This window comes from Notothenia rossii (genome assembly GCF_949606895.1).
Source record: "Notothenia rossii genome assembly, chromosome: 8".
In the NCBI taxonomy this organism is placed as follows: domain Eukaryota; kingdom Metazoa; phylum Chordata; class Actinopteri; order Perciformes; family Nototheniidae; genus Notothenia; species Notothenia rossii.
This window is the reverse complement of record NC_136906.1, coordinates 55,943,524-55,961,744: the sequence shown is the minus strand read 5'-3', so window position 1 is coordinate 55,961,744 and position 18,221 is coordinate 55,943,524. Positions and strand designations below refer to the sequence as shown.

The 18,221-nt window shown below is 40.3% G+C and overlaps 1 protein-coding gene across 1 annotated transcript in view; it reads right to left on the bottom strand.

Moving 5' to 3' along the window:
- Positions 1–16,036: 16,036 nt before the first annotated feature.
- The window catches only part of mcm3 (minichromosome maintenance complex component 3), an 8,063-nt gene continuing 5,878 nt past the window's right edge, over positions 16,037–18,221 (bottom strand). The window contains exons 11-13 of the mRNA XM_079645264.1: positions 18,162–18,216; positions 17,502–17,589; positions 16,037–16,614 (exon numbers count right to left, since the gene is read on the bottom strand). Coding sequence (XP_079501390.1) covers positions 16,416–16,614; positions 17,502–17,589; positions 18,162–18,216 — 342 coding nt within the window. The 3' untranslated portion in view covers positions 16,037–16,415. The remainder of the gene's footprint in view (positions 16,615–17,501; positions 17,590–18,161; positions 18,217–18,221) is intronic.

Sequence of the window (18,221 nt, the reverse complement as noted above, 5' to 3'; positions counted from 1 at the left end):
GAAGAGACATCTTCAATAACTTTGTATGCACAGTGTTTAGAAAACATTCACCAACTTGGGCCAGCTGTCAGAGTCTGTTTCGTCATTGTAAGCAGTGGCGGTTCGAGACTAATTTTACTGGGGGGGGGGGGGGGGCAATTATTAAATGAGAGGGGCACATTTAATTCACAAAGAAGAAGATTTTAAATGTTTTAGTTTAGTATAAAGTCAAAGCGCTTTAAAAAAACATAAAATACCATTAGGCACGTTCACACCGCAGTACTTTTCCCACTTTAGTTCGGATATGGTTCCGAAATGTTGCGTTCACACCAAAAAAATCCGGAACTAAAATTAGTTCATGAGAACCTTTTTACCCTCTTTTCCGTCCCTGCTAGAGAGCAGGTACTTTCGTGGGAGAAAAAGGTTCCTATTCCTGATTGGCTGGGCGGATTCCAAACCACGCCCCGTAAAACTCCCAAAAAGTTTTGTGAAGCCGCCATTTTATTATCCTTGCATTAGCATTATTAGCATTAGCCCAGCGCACAAACGCAGAGAGACTAACTTATGGCAACACAAAAGAAAACATGGGAGCAGTGGAGATGAGGAGGTGTCGGTGTTCTGGCGATTTACTCGGAAGGCTTCAGTAGCTTCCCAGTTCCCAGCAGCTTCTACTGAAGCCTTCCGAGTAAATCCGGCCGGGGACTTCGGGTGGCAGTATACGCCGTGAAGTTGTTTGCGGCCTGCCAGTAAACCCAAAGCAGAAGAAGAAGAAGTGACGTCAGCAGCTTCATTTGCCTAATCCTCAGAGTTTGTCTCAATGACTTTTTACAATGTTTTTTTTAAGTTACTTTGGCCCAAGATACAGAACATTAAAATAAGTTTGGGATAGAAAAAATGTTTGGCTGCATTATTTATGCAGCCAAACTCAGTTTTTCTTAACCTGTTGAACCCCATCCCTGTTTTTTAGGTCTCAGGCTCGAAAAGGACATTTCCAGAACAAATGACCATAACTACACTTCTAAAAGGGGAAAAAATGTTCCCCTCTGTGGGACTAATAAAGGTATTCTGATTCTGATTAATAATCTTTTTTCTCAAAGTAATGATAAACCTGTGAGTTGGATGTAGAAAAGTCAGAATCAATATAGATGTTTTTTATTTTAAAGAAAATTCAGATTGAACATGTAAATTATAGTGTCCGTCCAAAAATTATGTTTTACTTATAGTGAAAACCACCCTTGGATGATGGGTTAGTAGACTAAAAGCTTTAGGGATCCAAAGTAATATAATAAGTACCCTGTATCAAGATTGATGTAAAACAAGTGACATTTGACCTTTTTAGAGAGGTTTAGCAAAAAAAACTCCACCTCTGAGGTGATTTGGGTGGAAATGGGCATTTTTTTGCCGTTTCTCTGGAACCCATTGGTCGATTTTGGTGATTGACATCTCTTTTTAACCGTTAGAGCCAATAGAATCAAAGACGTATTTCCACATACACACCATTGTTACCAAAAAAAAGTGGGGGCTTCGCGCATACAGTTTTGCCCAGAGCGAACCTATCTCACGCTCTGACATCTGAAAACGGAAAAGTAGGTTTATTGCTTATGGATTATCAGAAATCATTTCAAAGTGACACAGACACATTGGATTAACCTATGGATTAACCTTCAGCAGCGTTTTTATCGTTTTAATGCCATTGAAGACAACAACGACAAAGATAATATTGCTTTTTTAGCTACCTAGCGCCAAGTGAAGTAATGTCTGTTTTTGTTTATAAAGTCGCGAGTTCTTATCATAGAGTGATGATGTAGGTACCTATCGATTCTGTGTCTTCTCACGATGCTAATCGATGGGTTAGGTGTGCAGCTACGATAAGTAATAAGGGTGTTATGAGCAGTGTTGGGACTAACGCAAAGTAACGCGTTACTGTAACGCCGTTATTTTTGGCAGTAACTAGTACTCTAACGCATTATTTTTTCAATTCAGTAACTCAGTTACCGTTACTACATGGTGCGTTACTCCGTTATTTTTTTTATATAGTCCCAGCTCCCAGATGTTGGTGAGCGGCGCCAACAGCGAGGCGAACAGAGATGAGAACTGTACTTAAGTACAGTACTTGAGTAAATGTACTTAGATACTTCCTGTGCCACATGCGGAGACGCGCTGTGGGCGTGTTTGTGTTTACTAACAAGACTATCATGGCGGCGGCGGAGCTCAAGTCGCGTTTCTCCGCCTGGAGATATTCTCACTATTTCACTTTTGTTGAGCACAAAGAAAAGAACGTTTTAGTTCAATGTAAGTTGTGTCTTGGCGGGTCAAAGATCCTATCTACTGCCCAAAACAGCAATTCAAATCTGTTGGAACATCGGCAGAAACAACATGCTGGGACGAAGCTAGTAGCTAAGACCACAGACCCAGACTCATCCGACGCCACTCCACCTCCACCTAAGCAACAGTGGCTGGATTTTAACTGAGGGACTGCTAGCAGGGAAAAGTTGATAAAGCCATTGCACGGTATGTTGTAGAACACATGCAGGCTATTTCTACTATTTCTATTGCTATTTCTTGATCAACAGATTGTATTACTCTCCAATGCAATAACAGTTGAAATGAAGGATATAAGGGCATTAATGGGAGCCCTTTTTTTAAGTAACTAATGCGTTACTGTTCACACTGTTACTTTTTGGTGTAACTGAGTTACTTATGAAATGAAGTAACTAGTAATGGTAACTAGTTACTGGTTTTCAGTAACTAGCACAACACTGGTTATGAGTGAGTTTCTGTGCAACCGGCGTTAGCATTTTTTCGCAATGTGGCTAATTCAGAGGCTTAGCATTAGCTTTGTGGGATCAGTTAGCTGATTTTCTTCCCGTTACATGGATATAAAACATTCATAGTTTATTAAATATGAATATGCCCTCAGACGCTGTTTCCTGCAGATGATGCGTTTTTCCGCCCGGAGGCGGGGGGATGGGGTTCAACAGGTTAAGCTCCTATTTCTTAAGCTCTTATTTCTTAATATTTGTTTTAGTCACAACACTTGTTTCAGTAACTTAGTTTCAATTTATTAAATTACATTACTAAGTTAACTTGGCCATGGTTACAGCACAGTAACTTAATATTTTACGTGAATTGCATTATCATAGATGTATTCTTTTTATTGGGGGCCACAGGGGGGTCCAAGCTCTGTGTTACTGGGGCACTGGCCCCTGTTGGCCCCCTCTGAACAGCCCATGATTGTTAGTGTTTTTTCAGTATATTGGAAATGACTAGGTTAGCTACAGTAGCTAGCTAGCTTACAGCAGATCTGCAATAACATCAGAAGGAATCATGAGATCACTTTGTTAAAATAAAACAATAAATCTTACATTTGAAAGCCTCAAACAGTGTTGTGCTGTCCTACAGTAACGTCAATAGTGCAAATAGGCTACTAAGATTTATTTTTCTACAGTTTGTATAGTAAAGTCTTTTAACATTTGTAGATGTTTTTATATTATTTTGCCAAGTAGCCGTTTATTTCCTTTCTTACAGATAATTGTTAGTGGAGTCTTCAGCCCGCTTTTTGTTACATAACAGTGAGCAGCCATATTTCCAAAGTTTGACTTGATATGAAATGTCAGTCAATTTAAAACAATGAATTTATATCTGCTCACCCCAACTCCCCAAGCATGGTGTAAAATACTTTACTTCCAACTAATAGATAATACATGTTTAGGGGAAAAGCGATTACACTGCATGGGAAAAATAGAAATAATCTAATAAATCAAATAAGACAAAATGATAACGTTGCCTATTGAAACAGAAAAAAAGAGAGAGGAACCAAAGAGCACAAGACACAGAATATCAAGTTAGAGAACGATTCCGGGATGAATTTATAATATGAGAGCGAAATCGTTGGAGGGCTGTCTCTTACAGATGCTAACATGATAAAGGTTTGTATATGAGTCATTTGTTACACAGTGTACTACTTTATACTTCTACCTCACTGCAACTCAAAGGCAAATATTTTACTTTGTATTCCTCTACATTTAGAAAGAAAATGTATTTCGAAATTCAGATGAATAATAAAAAATATAATCAACAAATAAATGATGATATTATAACAATAAGACGTTGTTGATCCAGACTGGCCTTTCAGTCTGTTGACTACTAACCAGCTTTTGTTTAACTGACACATATGAAAGTGCCATCTATCTTCCCACTGATACAGGAAAGCACATTTTCCCTAAATGTTGATCGGTTGCTTTCAGAAAAGACAAATACATAAATGACCTCTAAGCAAACTTCTAAAGTGTTTCCATTGGCTTCAATACAGACACTTCTACTATTACAGCCACTGCTGTTGAGGGTTAGGGTACAAGTGGCCAAAAGAGAACTTATTCAGATCCTTTTGATATGTGAAAGTAAAGGTGTAAAGTAACAGGTATTTAGTGAAATACTTAAGTACAATTTTGAGGGACTTGTACTTAACTTGAGCATTTAAAGCGTTGCTACTTTGTACTTCTACTCCACTACGATTCAGAGGTAAATTGTGTACTTTTACCCCACTACATGTATTTAATACCTTTGGTTACTTTACAGATTCTGATGAATGATGTGAAATATAATCAAGTCTTAAATCAGACTTTAGTTCCACCTGCAGTAAATTCACAAACTCCCTGCAGTATACAAAGTCATTCAAACTAGCTGCACCTTTACCAGCTTTGATAACACTTTAACAATCAATCATTATAAAACATATCATATATATTATTCTGAAATGGACCAATCTGCATAATGAATACTTTTACTTTTGGTACTTTAAGTGTATTTTTATGCTAATATGTGTGTACTTCTGAGTAACATTTTGAATGCAGGACCTTTAATTGAAATAGAGTCTGCCTACACTCTGCTGCTACTTTTACTTAAGTACAAGATCTGAGTACTTCTCCCACCTCTGTGTAAAAGTAGTAACACCCCACGGAGAATATATCAGTTTCAAGTTGAGCATTAAAAACGTAACTCACCATTAGTAAACAGAGTCTGCCTACACTCTGGTACTTTTACTTAAGTACAAGATCTGAGTACTTCTCCCACCTCTGTGTAAAAGTACTAGTAATACCACACGGAGAATATATCAGTTTCAAGTTGTGCATTAAAAACGTAACTCACCATTAGTAAAGCTAGAGAAAATATACCAGTATTTATACAAATGCAGAAAGAAGTTCCCCTAATGACTTTTATTGCATTCTATAAAATGTAAATAAACTATTATTTCTCATGCATTAATGCTGGCATTGAGAGATTTGCCCAACAATAGTAAACATTCAAAATGATGAGAAACAAATTGATTTATTATTTAAAGGAAATTCTAAAAAATAAAAGAAGAAGTAGCAAATCTCAGCCTTACTTGAATATAATGTTGGGCAGTTTATGAAAAACATATTTCGTAAGCATTATATGCTTTGCGAAAAGAAAAGAAAAGAAAAGCTTGCTAAATCAGAAAAATGTGGTGTGATGAGTGGAATATTTCCATAGTAGAAGAAGGTATGAAAAGGCAAGTACTTCAAATGTGTACACAAGCACAGTACTTGTAGATTGTTACATTCCAACACTATAGTAAGAGAACTCCAATATTTAGTTCATATGAAATAAAGCAACAATTATCACCCGGTTTGAAATAAAACTGCAAGTAAACCTGCTCTGCTGTGAGAGGAGCGAGGAAGGGGCAGGATGTGTGATCTGAGTCAGCGTGGGGGTGCAGAGGTTCAGGCCTCTGTTCACTGGGTGATGGTGGAAGCGGTTTCTAGCTACTGTCTGGGGTTCCTCTTCACTGCTCGGAGCCACATTAAGGTCACATTACGCACCTGAAAGTTACGTAAGATATAATGCCACTAAAAGCTGATGAAATGTGCTGTGTGAAGAAGCAGAGCGGTGGGGGGGAGGAGGGTGTATGAACTTTGTGGCTCCTTCCTCCCACACAAAGCACTAACTGGACTCTCCGGGGGTTTCAAATGAAATGCTTCTTGTAAGCACACGGGAAGAACTTTCATCACTTGAGAAGGGCTCTTCTGGGAAGTTGCGAAGTTCCCCCAGCCTCTCTGATAAGTATCTAGATTCTAGAATAATCTCACAAGCACAACGAAGTAATACAGAGCAAGGGTTGCTTGCAAAACTTTAACAATGCAGCATGTAATTTTATTAGACAAGGAGTGATTTCCCCAAGATATATAGTGTGTAAATTAACAATAAGCTTAACCTGTTGAACCCCATCGACCCGCCCCGGGCGGAAAAACACATCATCTGCAGGAAACAGCATCTGAGGGCTTCTTAATTAACTATGAATGTTTCATATCCATGTAACGGGAAGAAACTCAGCTAACTGATAATTATTTATTTTTTTGCAAAAAAAACAAAAAGCTAACGCGGAACCTATGAATTAGCCTCGAGCAAAAAAAATCTTAAGGCCGTTAGCACGCTAGCTATACCGATCGTTAAACTTATTGGATCTGCACAAACAAGCTTAGATAACATCCTGAGAATCCACAGATTATAGAAGTATAAGGATCGTCACTGAGCGATCAGAACTTGTGACAGGGGAAGCAAATACAGACAACACACGACATAGCTTTAGGTAGCAAAACATGGAGATATGCTCACCTTAGCTGTTATTCTGATCAAAAGTCATTATTATTATTATTATTAAAGTCAAAATGGCATTCAAATGAGAAAAAACGCGGCTGAAGGTTAATCCATAGGTTAATGCAATGTGTCTGTCACTTTGAAAAAAATATTGATAATCCATAATTGAATTTGTATGCAAAAATCGGAGAATAAAAATTAGCTGCTAATGGTAGCCACCAGAGTGTGTCACAACTCCGGTTTTGGCTACGCGTCAATCTCACTCCTTATTTGGTAACCTGTGTGTTTATGTGGAACTTTCCCTCGATTCCATTGGCTCTAGCGGTTAAAAAGAGATGTCAATCAGCAAAATCGACCAAGGGGGGCCAGAGATATGGAAAATCCACCCAAATGACCCCAGAAGTGGGTTTTGTTTTCTAAACCTCTCTAAAAAGTTTAAATGTCACTTGTTTTGCATCAATCTTGATAGAGGGTACTTATTATATGTTGTACTTTGGATTCCTAAAGCTTTTAGTCTACCATCCCATCATTCAAGGGTGGTTTTCACTATAAGTAAAAAAGAATTTTTGGACAGACACTATAATTTACAGTTTTTTACTATGTTCAATCTGAATTTTCTTTAAAATAAAAAACATCTGTATTGATTCTGACTGTTCCACATCCAACTCAAATGTTGAAGAAAACAGAATTATATAAGTACATCAGGTTTCATACAGCTAAAACATTTCAAGTGCTACTCAACTGGCTTTAGATAAGCCAGTCCTTTATTAGTATATACGTGCTTTGTTAATAATTATATCGCTCGAAGTGGAGTCGAAAGAGATGAGTTTTCAGTCTGCGCCGGAAGATGTGTAAGCTTTCTGCTGTCCTGATTTCAATGGGGAGCTCATTCCACCATTTTGGAGCCAGGATAGCAAACCCACGTGTTTTTGCTGATGGGAACTTGGGTCCCCCTCACAGCGAGGGTGCAGCGAGCCGTTTGGCTGATGCAGAGCGGAGTGCACGCGCTGGGGTGCATGGCTTAACCATGTCCTGGATGTAGGAAGGGCCAGATCCATTCGCAGCATGGTACGCAAGTACCAGTGTCTTGAAGTGGATTCTAGCAGTTACCGAAAGCCAGTGAAGGGAGCGGAGGAGCGGCGTGGTGTGGGAGAATTTAGGAAGGTTGAAGACCAGACGAGCCGCTGCATTCTGGATGAGCTGCAGAGGTCGGATGGCACATGCAGGTAGACCAGCCAGGAGGGAGTTGCAGTAGTCTAGGCGTGAGATGACGAAAGCCTGGACCAGAACCTGCGTCGCTTTCTGGGTCAGCTGGGGACGTATCCTCCTGATGTTGTAAAGACTGTATCTACAGCAGCGGGTTGTTGCAGCGATGTTTGCAGTGAAGGATAGTTTGTTATCTAGGGTCACACCCAGATTCCTTGCAGTCTGAGTCAGGGAAACAATAGAGGTGCCGATGTTGATTGTTAGGTCAAGAGTGGGACAATCTTTTCCCAGAAGGAAAAGCAGTTCAGTCTTGTCAAGGTTGAGCTTGAGGTGGTGAGCAGACATCCACCGGGAGATGTCTGCTAGGCAAGCAGAGATGCGTGCGACGACCTGGGTCTCTGAGCGGGGAAAGGACAGAATTAATTGGGTGTCGTCAGCGTAGCAGTGGTATGAAAAACCATGCGGGCTAATGACAGACCCGAGCGAGTTTGTGTACAGGGAGAAGAGGAGGGGACCAAGAACAGAGCCCTGAGGGACCCCTGTAGTTAATTGACAAGGGTCGGACTCCGACCCTCTCCAAGTAACCCTGTAGGTGCGGTCTTTGAGGTATGAGGTGAGGAGGGAAAGTGCAGAGTCTGAAACTCCAAGTTCTTGGAGAGTGCGAAGGAGGATCTGATATTTCAACGTGTCAAATGCAGCAGACAGGTCCAGAAGAGTAGTAATATTCATCCCGCTTTTGTCTCATTAGTATGCATAAAAAAATGACAGGTCACACCTCCCCAAATTATGCAAATGAGCTAAGTCCTGCCTCCCTTTGTTCGAGGTGTGATATCCCAAGTAGGTGTGATATGCCAAGTAGGTGTGAGATCCGTCGATAGGAGGGGGTGATGTGTATTCACAGGTGTGAAAAAGCCCCCACTGTAGTGCCTTATGGCGTAACAAAAAAAACAAACCGCTGTTTCAATCACATTAGTATGCATAAAAAGTGACAGGTGGGTCCGCCCTCAAGTGTGTGTGTGTGTGTGTGTGTGTGTGTGTGTGTGTGTGTGTGTGTGTGTGTGTGTGTGTGTGTGTGTGTGTGTGTGTGTGTGTGTGTGTGTGTGTGTGTGTGTGTGTGTGTGTGTGTGTGTGTGTGTGTGTGTGTGTGTGTGTGTGTGTGTGTGTGTGTGTGTGTGTGTGTGTGTGTGTGTGTGACGGTCTCCCCAAACCCCTGCTGTGGACCGGGGCTACATCAAATCTTATTTTAGCCCCTAAAGAAAAGCCCACCATAAACATAATAATTAAAAATAGTATTGATGTATGTTACCACTTTCCTTCTTCATCAGACAGCCCCTTTCTAACGGGAATCTAAGCTAACATCTACTCTCGTCTCAAAGCCTCCTTCCTTCTGCGGTGATGCAGGCAAATGCCGCCCCTCTCTACTATACTAAAGTCACCATACAAACTTTATTGTCCTATCTAAATTAGATTAAGGTTTTAATATGATTTGTGTTAATTAGTTTACTAGCTATGCGGAAGTCTCTTTCTACATTGCAAGGATTAGACTGATGGTTGTAATTTGTTAGTCAAGTCAATTTATCAAGACTGCATTGTTTCATCGAAAGAGTGTTAAAATCACAAACTTGCCTTTTAGAGAAACAGAAAGAAACCGAATTTCTTACAAATTAATGAATATTTTACCAGGTTATAAAGTTTTGCATCCATTAAAGTGTAACTAAAAGTATCTTAGTAACACAAGAAAAGAGAATAAAGCATTGATGTCAACAAAACTGGATTGCTCCATTGAAATAGCGTTAAAATCAAAAAGTGCCTTTAAAGAAAATGTAATCAAAAGTATTTTATTTTCAAAAATGTTAAAATAACATGAAAGAAATCAAAGTAAAACATCTAAAAAAACATATATTAAAAAAAGTAATGTCAAGTCAAGTTATGCATTGTTTCATTGTTTCATATGCATTGTTTCATCGAAACAGTGTTAAAATCACAAACTTGCCTTTTAGAGTCACAGTCTTTTAAGAAAATAAAAGTTTTACACAGTGACTGACATTATGTATGGGGGTTTCACACCTGAGCTGCTGCAGGGGGGCGTTGAAAAGGGGATGAGTATGTCTAGCTCTCAGGGGGATGGTGTGTTAAGAGTCACAGTCTTAAAGAAAATCTGTTCAGAAAAAGTACTTAACTTTCTACCAGTTGTAAAGTTGTCATACATAAAAATTCTGTTTTGTTAAGAGCTACCAAAACATAGTAAACATCGCAATTATTCCCAAACAAACTGGGAATGGGGACATCGATAACATATTTTAATGTTTAATTTTCTTCAGGGCCACCGTAGTGCACATTGATGAACACTTTAAAACAAAAATAATGCTTACAAGTGTAAATGAGCCGGATTTTAGCGTTGAGCTAATTTCCATCTGTAGTCCCGTCACATACAGCATATAAGAACATGACATTTATATATACAGCAAAAATAAATACATGATATGCAGAACGAGCATGAGCAGCATACAAGCATTTACCACATTGCAGGACAATGTAGCAGCTATGATATATAAAGTGCAAGATAAGATAAAAGCGCTACATAAAGTGCAAGAGGAGATACTCCTGTGTTAAAGTGCATTTAGCGGTGATTACACGTCTGTTTGTTGCTCAACCATTCTTTAAGTTGACCTTTAAAACTATTGAGAGTGGGACAATCCCGTATCTCACTTGGGGGGCTATTCCACAATGAGCTGCCTTTAATGGAGAGGACATTTTGTCCAAAGGTGGTCCGTCTGTGGTGGACTTCACAGTCTCCTCTGGTTTCTGACCTAGTGCTGCGTCCAGTGTGTTTTCTGTGGATGAATTCCCCCAAGGGGAGGGGGGCCAGCCCATGTAAATATTATTTTAAAAAAACCGCATACTTTTAAAAGACTTAAAATTGTCAAAACTCAAGAAATTGTGATTTTCAAGGATGGTACAGTGGTGGTATGACTGTGGCTTTCTGTCAAACACCTGGATAGCTCTCTTGAACAGCTGTTCTATGGGTTTCAGGTGTGTGGCACAAGCAAACGACCAGTTTGTAAAACAGTATTCAATGTGGGATAGAATCATACAGTGGAGGTATGACTTTGCAGCATTGACAGTTAAGAAAAGGTCTAATTTGTTTAAAATGTTGCAAGTTGAATTGAATGATATTGGATACTTTCTTGATATGTTTCTTAAAAGTCAAGTTCGAGTCCAATATGACACTCCCTGTTCAAGATACTTGAACTGGGAGACTAGTTCTATTTCTGCTCCATTTAAAAATACATTGGATCCTTCGATTTTGATTGATCGTTTACTGAACGTCGTCGTTTGCATCAACATGCATACTGTTTTTGTTGTACTCATACTGTCAATATGTAGATTGTGTTATCTAGCTTTAGATAGAATGTTTTTTCTTCCTCTTTGCATAATTTGCAACCCAGCCTCGACTCGGGACGGGGGAGGATAATTCAGAGGATGAAGAAGCAGAAAAATAACCTGTTTGTAAAACGGACGGCACGTCAGTTTCGAGAAAGATGACACCGTGTTTATGCATGACATGCAAAATATCTTGAAGTCCAACAACAACAAAAAAAAGTATAAGTATATTGTGTTGAAAATATCGCAAAAAGTCGTAATATTGTATAATGTATTAGTTGCATGTTGTATTTTGCTAAAAATCACTATGTATTTTTTCAAAAATATAATGGAAAAAGGAGAGAAAGACAAAAACAAAATATCACATTATGTTGAAAAAATATGAAAAAAGTAACGTTGTGTTAAAATAACATGAAAGAAATCAAAGTAAAGCATCTAAAAACATATATTTAAAAAAGTAATGTTAGTCAAGTCAAGTTATCAAGACTTCATTGTTTCATCGAAACCGTATTATATGAAGTACTTTGTAAGGAATTCGGTTTCTTTTTAATGGCCTAGGCGGATTTTGGCTTTTTTCTCTTGCCAAGATACTTTTAGACACACTTTGAGGTATGCAAAACCTTCAAACTAAAACACTGATGGCTGGCTTACGCTGCAAACTTCATCACCTTTTAACAAGAGAGTAGGTATATAAAACGTTATTTTGTATATTTTACACATCAGCAGAAACAGAGAGATGGCAGGAAGGGGGGAGACAGTCTCCCCCACCTTTACAGACACTGTGTTTTAGAGGGAACAAATACAAGTGTAAGGTTTTTTTTTTAAATTCCATCCCCCCTCTGTCTAGTGATAAGATGGCAGGAAGGGGGGAGGAGGGGGCAGAGCCAGACACACACACACACACACACACACACACACACACACACACACACACACACACACACACACACACACACACACACACACACACACACACACACACACACACACACACACACACACACACCATCCCTTCCACTAAAGTACTTCAACATTAGTTAACAGTCTCCCCAAAAATTAAAAACCATTATGAATCATAGTGCTAATACACAATAAATACAATATATACACAGAGGTTGTTTAACACACAACATACAACATTTAATAATTATATGAAGTACTTACCAGAGTTTTTCAGGATCAGATCCAGGTCAGGAAAACGCAGAGAAGAAATGCCAGGGTGGTTCATCATCACCTTTCTCTTGCTGTAGAAACTAGATATCCTTATAAGCCCTTAGCCAGGTCAATGGCTCAAACAAATTACAACCATCAGTCTAATCCTTGCAATGTAGACAGAGACTTCCTCATAGCTAGTAAACTAATTAACACAAATCATATTAAAAACCTTAATCTAATTTAGATCGGACAATAAAGTTTGTATGGTGACTTTAGTATAGTAGAGAGGGGCAGCATTTGCCTTCATCACCACAGAAGGAAGGAGGCTTTGAGACGAGAGTAGATGTTAGCTTAGATTCCCGTTAGAAAGGGGCTGTCTGATGAAGAAGGAAAGTGGTAACATACATCAATACTATTTTTAATTATTATGTTTATGGTGGGCTTTTCTTTAGGGGCTAAAATAAGATTTGATGTAGCCCCGGTCCACAGCAGGGGTTAGGGGAGACCGTCTCACACACACACACTTGGGGGCGGGCCCACCTGTCACTTTTTATGCATACTAATGTGATTGAAACAGCATTAAAAAAAATTGACGCCATAAGGCACTACAGTGGGGGCTTTTTCACACCTGTGAATACATATCACCCCCTCCTATCGACGGATCTCACATCTACTTGGGATATCACACCTCGAACAAAGGGAGAAGGGACTTAGCTCATTTGCATAATCAGGGGAGGTGTGACCTGTCACTTTTGTATGCATACTAATGAGACGAAAGCAGGATGAATATTACTACTCAGAAGGATGATGACAGAGGAGAGGGAGGCTGCTTTAGCAGTGTGCAGTTCCTCAGTGAGAGCAAGGAGGGCAGTTTATGTGGAGTGACCTGCCTTGAAACCAGACTGGTGCGGATCCAGCAGGTTGTTCTGATGGAGATAACAGGAGAGTTGTTTAAAGACAGCGCGTTCAAGTGTTTTAGACAGGAACGGGAGGAGAGAGACAGGCCTGTAGTTTATAACATCAGACGGGTTGAGAGAGGGTTTCTTTAGGAGAGGGTTTACTCTTGCCTCCTTGAGACTGTTTGGAAAGTGACCAGAAGTTTGAGAAGTGTTGATGAAATGGGTGAGAAACGGTAGAATATCAGGAGCGATAGTCTGAAGGAGGATTGAGGGGATAGGGTCCAGAGGACAGGTGGTAGGACGGGCAGAGGTAACGAGGGTAAGAACCTCACTTGGAGAGAGAGGGGAAAAGGAGGTTAGTGTGTGGGTGAAAGGTGGGTCTGGTGACCCAGTGGTGAGTAAAGGTGAGCCAGAAAAAGAAGAGCGAATATCATCAACCTTTTTTTCAAAGTGGTTAACAAAGTCGCTTGACAGAAGGGAGGAGGGGGAAGGGGCTTTAGGAGGGTCCAAGAGGGTGGAGAAGATGGAAAATAGTTTTTTGGGGTTGGAATAGGAAGATTGGATCTTATCTTGAAAGAAAGTGCTTTGAGAGATCGAAGCAGAGAAAAAGGAGAGGAGAGCCTGATAGGTTAGGAGGTTGTCATGGTGTTTGGATTTCCACCGTTTCCGCTCTGCTGCCCGAAGGATGGTTCTATTAGCACTATTAAACTTGACCTTAGCCGCGTTCACACCGCAGTACTTTTCCCACTTTAGTTCCGAAATGTCGCGTTCACACCAAAAAGAGCCGGAACTAAAATTAGTTAATCAGAACCTTTTTTACCCCCTTTTCCATCCCTGCTAGAGAGCAGGTACTTTCGTGGGAGAAAAAGGTTCCTATGTCTGATTGGCTGGGCGGAATGCAAACCACGCCCCGTAAAACTCCCAAAAGAGTTTTGTGAAGCCACCATTTTATTATCCTAGCATTAGCCCAGCGCACAAACGCAGAGAGACTAACTCATGGCAACACAAAAGAAAACATGGGAGCGGTGGAGATGAGGAAGTGCCGGCGTTCTGGCGGTTTACTCGAAAGGCTTCAGTAGAAGCTGCTGGGACTCCCAGCAGCTTCTACTGAAGACAGTCCCCAACTCTGGGGTCTTCGGGTGGCAGTATACGCCGTGAAGTTGTTTGCGGCCTGCCATTAAACCCAAAGCAGAAGAAGTGACGACGGCGGCTTCATTTGCGTAATCCCCCAGGGACTTATTCCGGTGTGAACGCGATCTGTACTTAGTTCATGAGAACTAAAGAGTTCTCATGAACTAAGTTCTGATTAACCTTTGTGGGTAAAGTACTGCGGTGTGAATGCGCCTCTTGCTCTATACAATTGGCTGTTGTGAGGATAATTAAAACCTCATTAGACTTGTCAGCTACAAACTACAGACTGAGGGATACTAGAGGATGCATGAATATACTATGTATATTGACAACACAAGGTTTACAGAGCTTTTTCCAGAATTTCCCAAAAATACAAAAAAAGCTCCAAATGCCAACATGTTTAAACACCAAATGTGGCTCCATGGTGTCTGTCTTAATGTGGTATAAAAGAGGGATTTCAGATCAATTGTATCAACTATAATCTTCAGCTTCCCAGCCCTCAGATGATGTGTACTAGGCTTGGGCGGTATGACGGTATTACGGTATACCAGGGTATTTCGAAATACCGTCGGTATGATTTTCAATACCGTGACGTCACAGACTGTGCGCGAAATCACAGATGCGTTTCATTCTATTATACTGACACGGAGTTTTGACAGGGACGACATTGGTTGTAATGCACAGCATGCGCCAGCAGAGGGCAGGGGAGGGCAGTCTGTCTTTCCCGCTCTCAGAGCTCAGCAGAGCTGAGCTGAGCAAGATGGCGGCAGCATTTTGCCGGCCCCGAACTCGGACAACTAGTAAAAAAGAAAAATGCCTCTGTGCCTGTTTGGGACTATTTTGGGTTTACTCGTCGCCAGTGACTTCATCCAGCACAACGAGAGACAGAGGCACTTCTTTGGGAATGTTTAAGACGGGGTGAGTGAGTGTTGACATGTTTTAATCCTATGCAACTGGTTGATGGTTTTGTAGTCAAGGTCGGACGGTTTTAAAAACGAAAGCATTTACGTGCTAAACATTCACGCGAGTAATCCAATGAATCAAATGGAAATAAGGTTTTTAACACATGCACGGAATAATATTGCCAAACTAGTAAGTGAATATAGCAAACTTTATTCAATAAGTCAAGTATTTACTCCCCGAAAATGTTTATGTATGATGATATATTGTTAACTTAGCTCACTATGGAAACAACGTCGGACATCTACAAACGCGTCCTGTATCCGATCTCAAAATATGCCATTTGCACAATGTGTCATGTATGCAGCCCTTGTTTTGCACTTGCGCGCACGTCGCGGCACTTTGCGAGCGTCTACCGGCTCGGGCTGCATTTTACACCGAACATATAATATACCGTTCGAAACATCCATTTGCCGCCGAACGCCACCTCACTCAAGTCGAACCAAGTCATACCGTCAGTGGCGGCTGGTGGAAAATACTTTTGGTGGGGCTGTTGATATAGTGAGTAAACATTTTTTTTGGGGAGAAATTACCCCTTAAATTGGGACTGATACCGTCATATACCGTATACCACGGTATGATGTCAGCAAGGTATGACGGTATGAAAAAAATGATACCGCCCATGCCTAATGTGTACATATTCTATGTTGCACGTACAGATCCCATGCCCCCCCCCCCCCTTAAAACAAGACAAGTGGAAGAGGTTAAGTAACATTCTGTAATGTAGCACTGTCAGTTCATTTAAGAACCAAAGTTGTGTCCCATTACATTTGATTTTTTAATACACAAGAGTTACAATTTTCTTCAACTATTTACAAATCCAGACATCACAAGTGTGGGTGACAACTTAATAATATCCTTATTCTGTTGGAGCAATGCTGGTTGGTTTGGTGGTTTCATCAAATTGATCAATCTGCAGTAAAGTTGTTCAAAACCACCATGAGAACAAACGGTTTCAAATATCTTCTTTTTTTCATAACTGACCGCAGATTAAATGTGAACAGTATTGGGTAAATGTTCATTAGAATACGCGTCCCAGTTTCTTTTAAAGTCCATATAATCAAATTCAGAAACGCCGGCCCCTCAGATGAGGAAGATGATGTCATCGGCCACCATGACCTGGTTGTCGTCCTGCATGCGGGCCAGAGCGGCGCGGATGTCGGGCTCCGTGAAGCGGCTCTCGCGGCCCTTGTTGATGTCTTCCATTAGCGTCTTCATCTTCACCGACTGGGTGTGAGCGGACTGGAACACAGCGAACAGCGACGACTTGAACTCCTTCAGCCTGGAGGAGGAATTACACACATGTCATTACATCATACAGCAGCTTCTGACAGAAAGTGACAGATTTTTGTTACTCAATGTTAAAGGTCTCCTATTATGCTATTTAAGGCATCAATTATGAGTCTCCGATATATAAAAATATATAAATACATGTCTATGTGTTTTGTTCAAAATACCAAACAGATCACCAATTCTAGCCATGCCTCATACCCCTCTATTTCAGCCCTGTTAGGAGTGCTAATTTTGGGTCCTTAGCTATAAAAGAAAAAAGAAAAGAGGGGGTGGGAGCTAATGCTCAGTCAGAATCCTACCGGGAGGTTCTCAGCTAAATGCTGCTGTGATGAAACGCCATATCATGTTCAAAACCACATCAAGGATTATTTCTGAAACAGGATGGAGCCCAAATGCTTTTTCTCTTGCCGGTTTACCACAAGGTGAGTTCCTTTTTTTTTTTATCCTGCTTTTTTACACATACTCTTTCCAGTACAGGTTAGCTCTGACTGTTAGCGATTCTTGCTAATGTAAACAAAGACCATATTACGCATTGTTTCTGATAGGGCCGTGGGTGTAAAGCCAGCCCACATTTCCGATATGACGTCATATCGGACGCAAATCTGGATCAGCTCCGTTGTACCCCGTTTTTAGAGATTTTGGTACGGACGAAGAGAGAGAGAGTTTTGTTTTGTGACACTTAGTGAGTTCCCTGACGAACCAGGGACACACATTTATGTATAAAAGACATCAGAAAGTGCATTTTGCATGATAGGAGACCTCTAAGTGATCATCTCTTAAGGTCTAAGGAAACACTCTTCTATTTCATCACAGGTTGTTGCTGCTGATCATGGCAAAGTATCTAGAATATATTGAGGACTTGAACGCATCACCCACCTCTCTGCAGACAGCTCGGCCTGTGAGGAGGCCTTCATCGGCTCCTCCTCCCGCAGAGACTTGGCTGGTTTCGGGGGGCCGGCCTGAACTGAAGAGCAGAAAGACCAACGTTAGAAATCCACTACATACAGAGAGAAGCTGCAGGATATTCAACACCATAGAAATTGCTTCAGAACTTGAGCATAAGTTCTATAGAGTGCAAAGACATTTAGAATTAAAAAGGTACACAATTTATAAATTACAATACTCAATTAAGTGTAAATGTCTTCCTTGAAATCAAATGCAAATTGTAGCCTACTAAAGACATACTCAGTTAATAAAGATAAAATATTTTTATACCATTTTATTTGTTTGTATAAATATGCTTTGTCTTTCATTTCAAATTCTCATTTCAATTTCTTATGTTAATATATATATATATATATATATATATATTTATATCTTTATTTATTTTATTCTAAAAGGGAGCAGCCGTCTCATGGCCCCATTCTCTCCGGGATTAATCAAGTATTCTGATTCTAAAAACAGATCATTTTTGCCTTTTATCCTTCGAAAAAAAAACACAATAAAGAAAAAGGCATAAATCGTTCAAAAGTTAGATTTGCATGGTGACAATGTCTAGTGTTTGGCAGTGTGAAAGGTGATTGCAGTGAAGCTTACTCTCTGGAACATTCTGCTCTTCACTGAAGTCGTACGGGCTGTGGGTATCGCTGCCCTGAG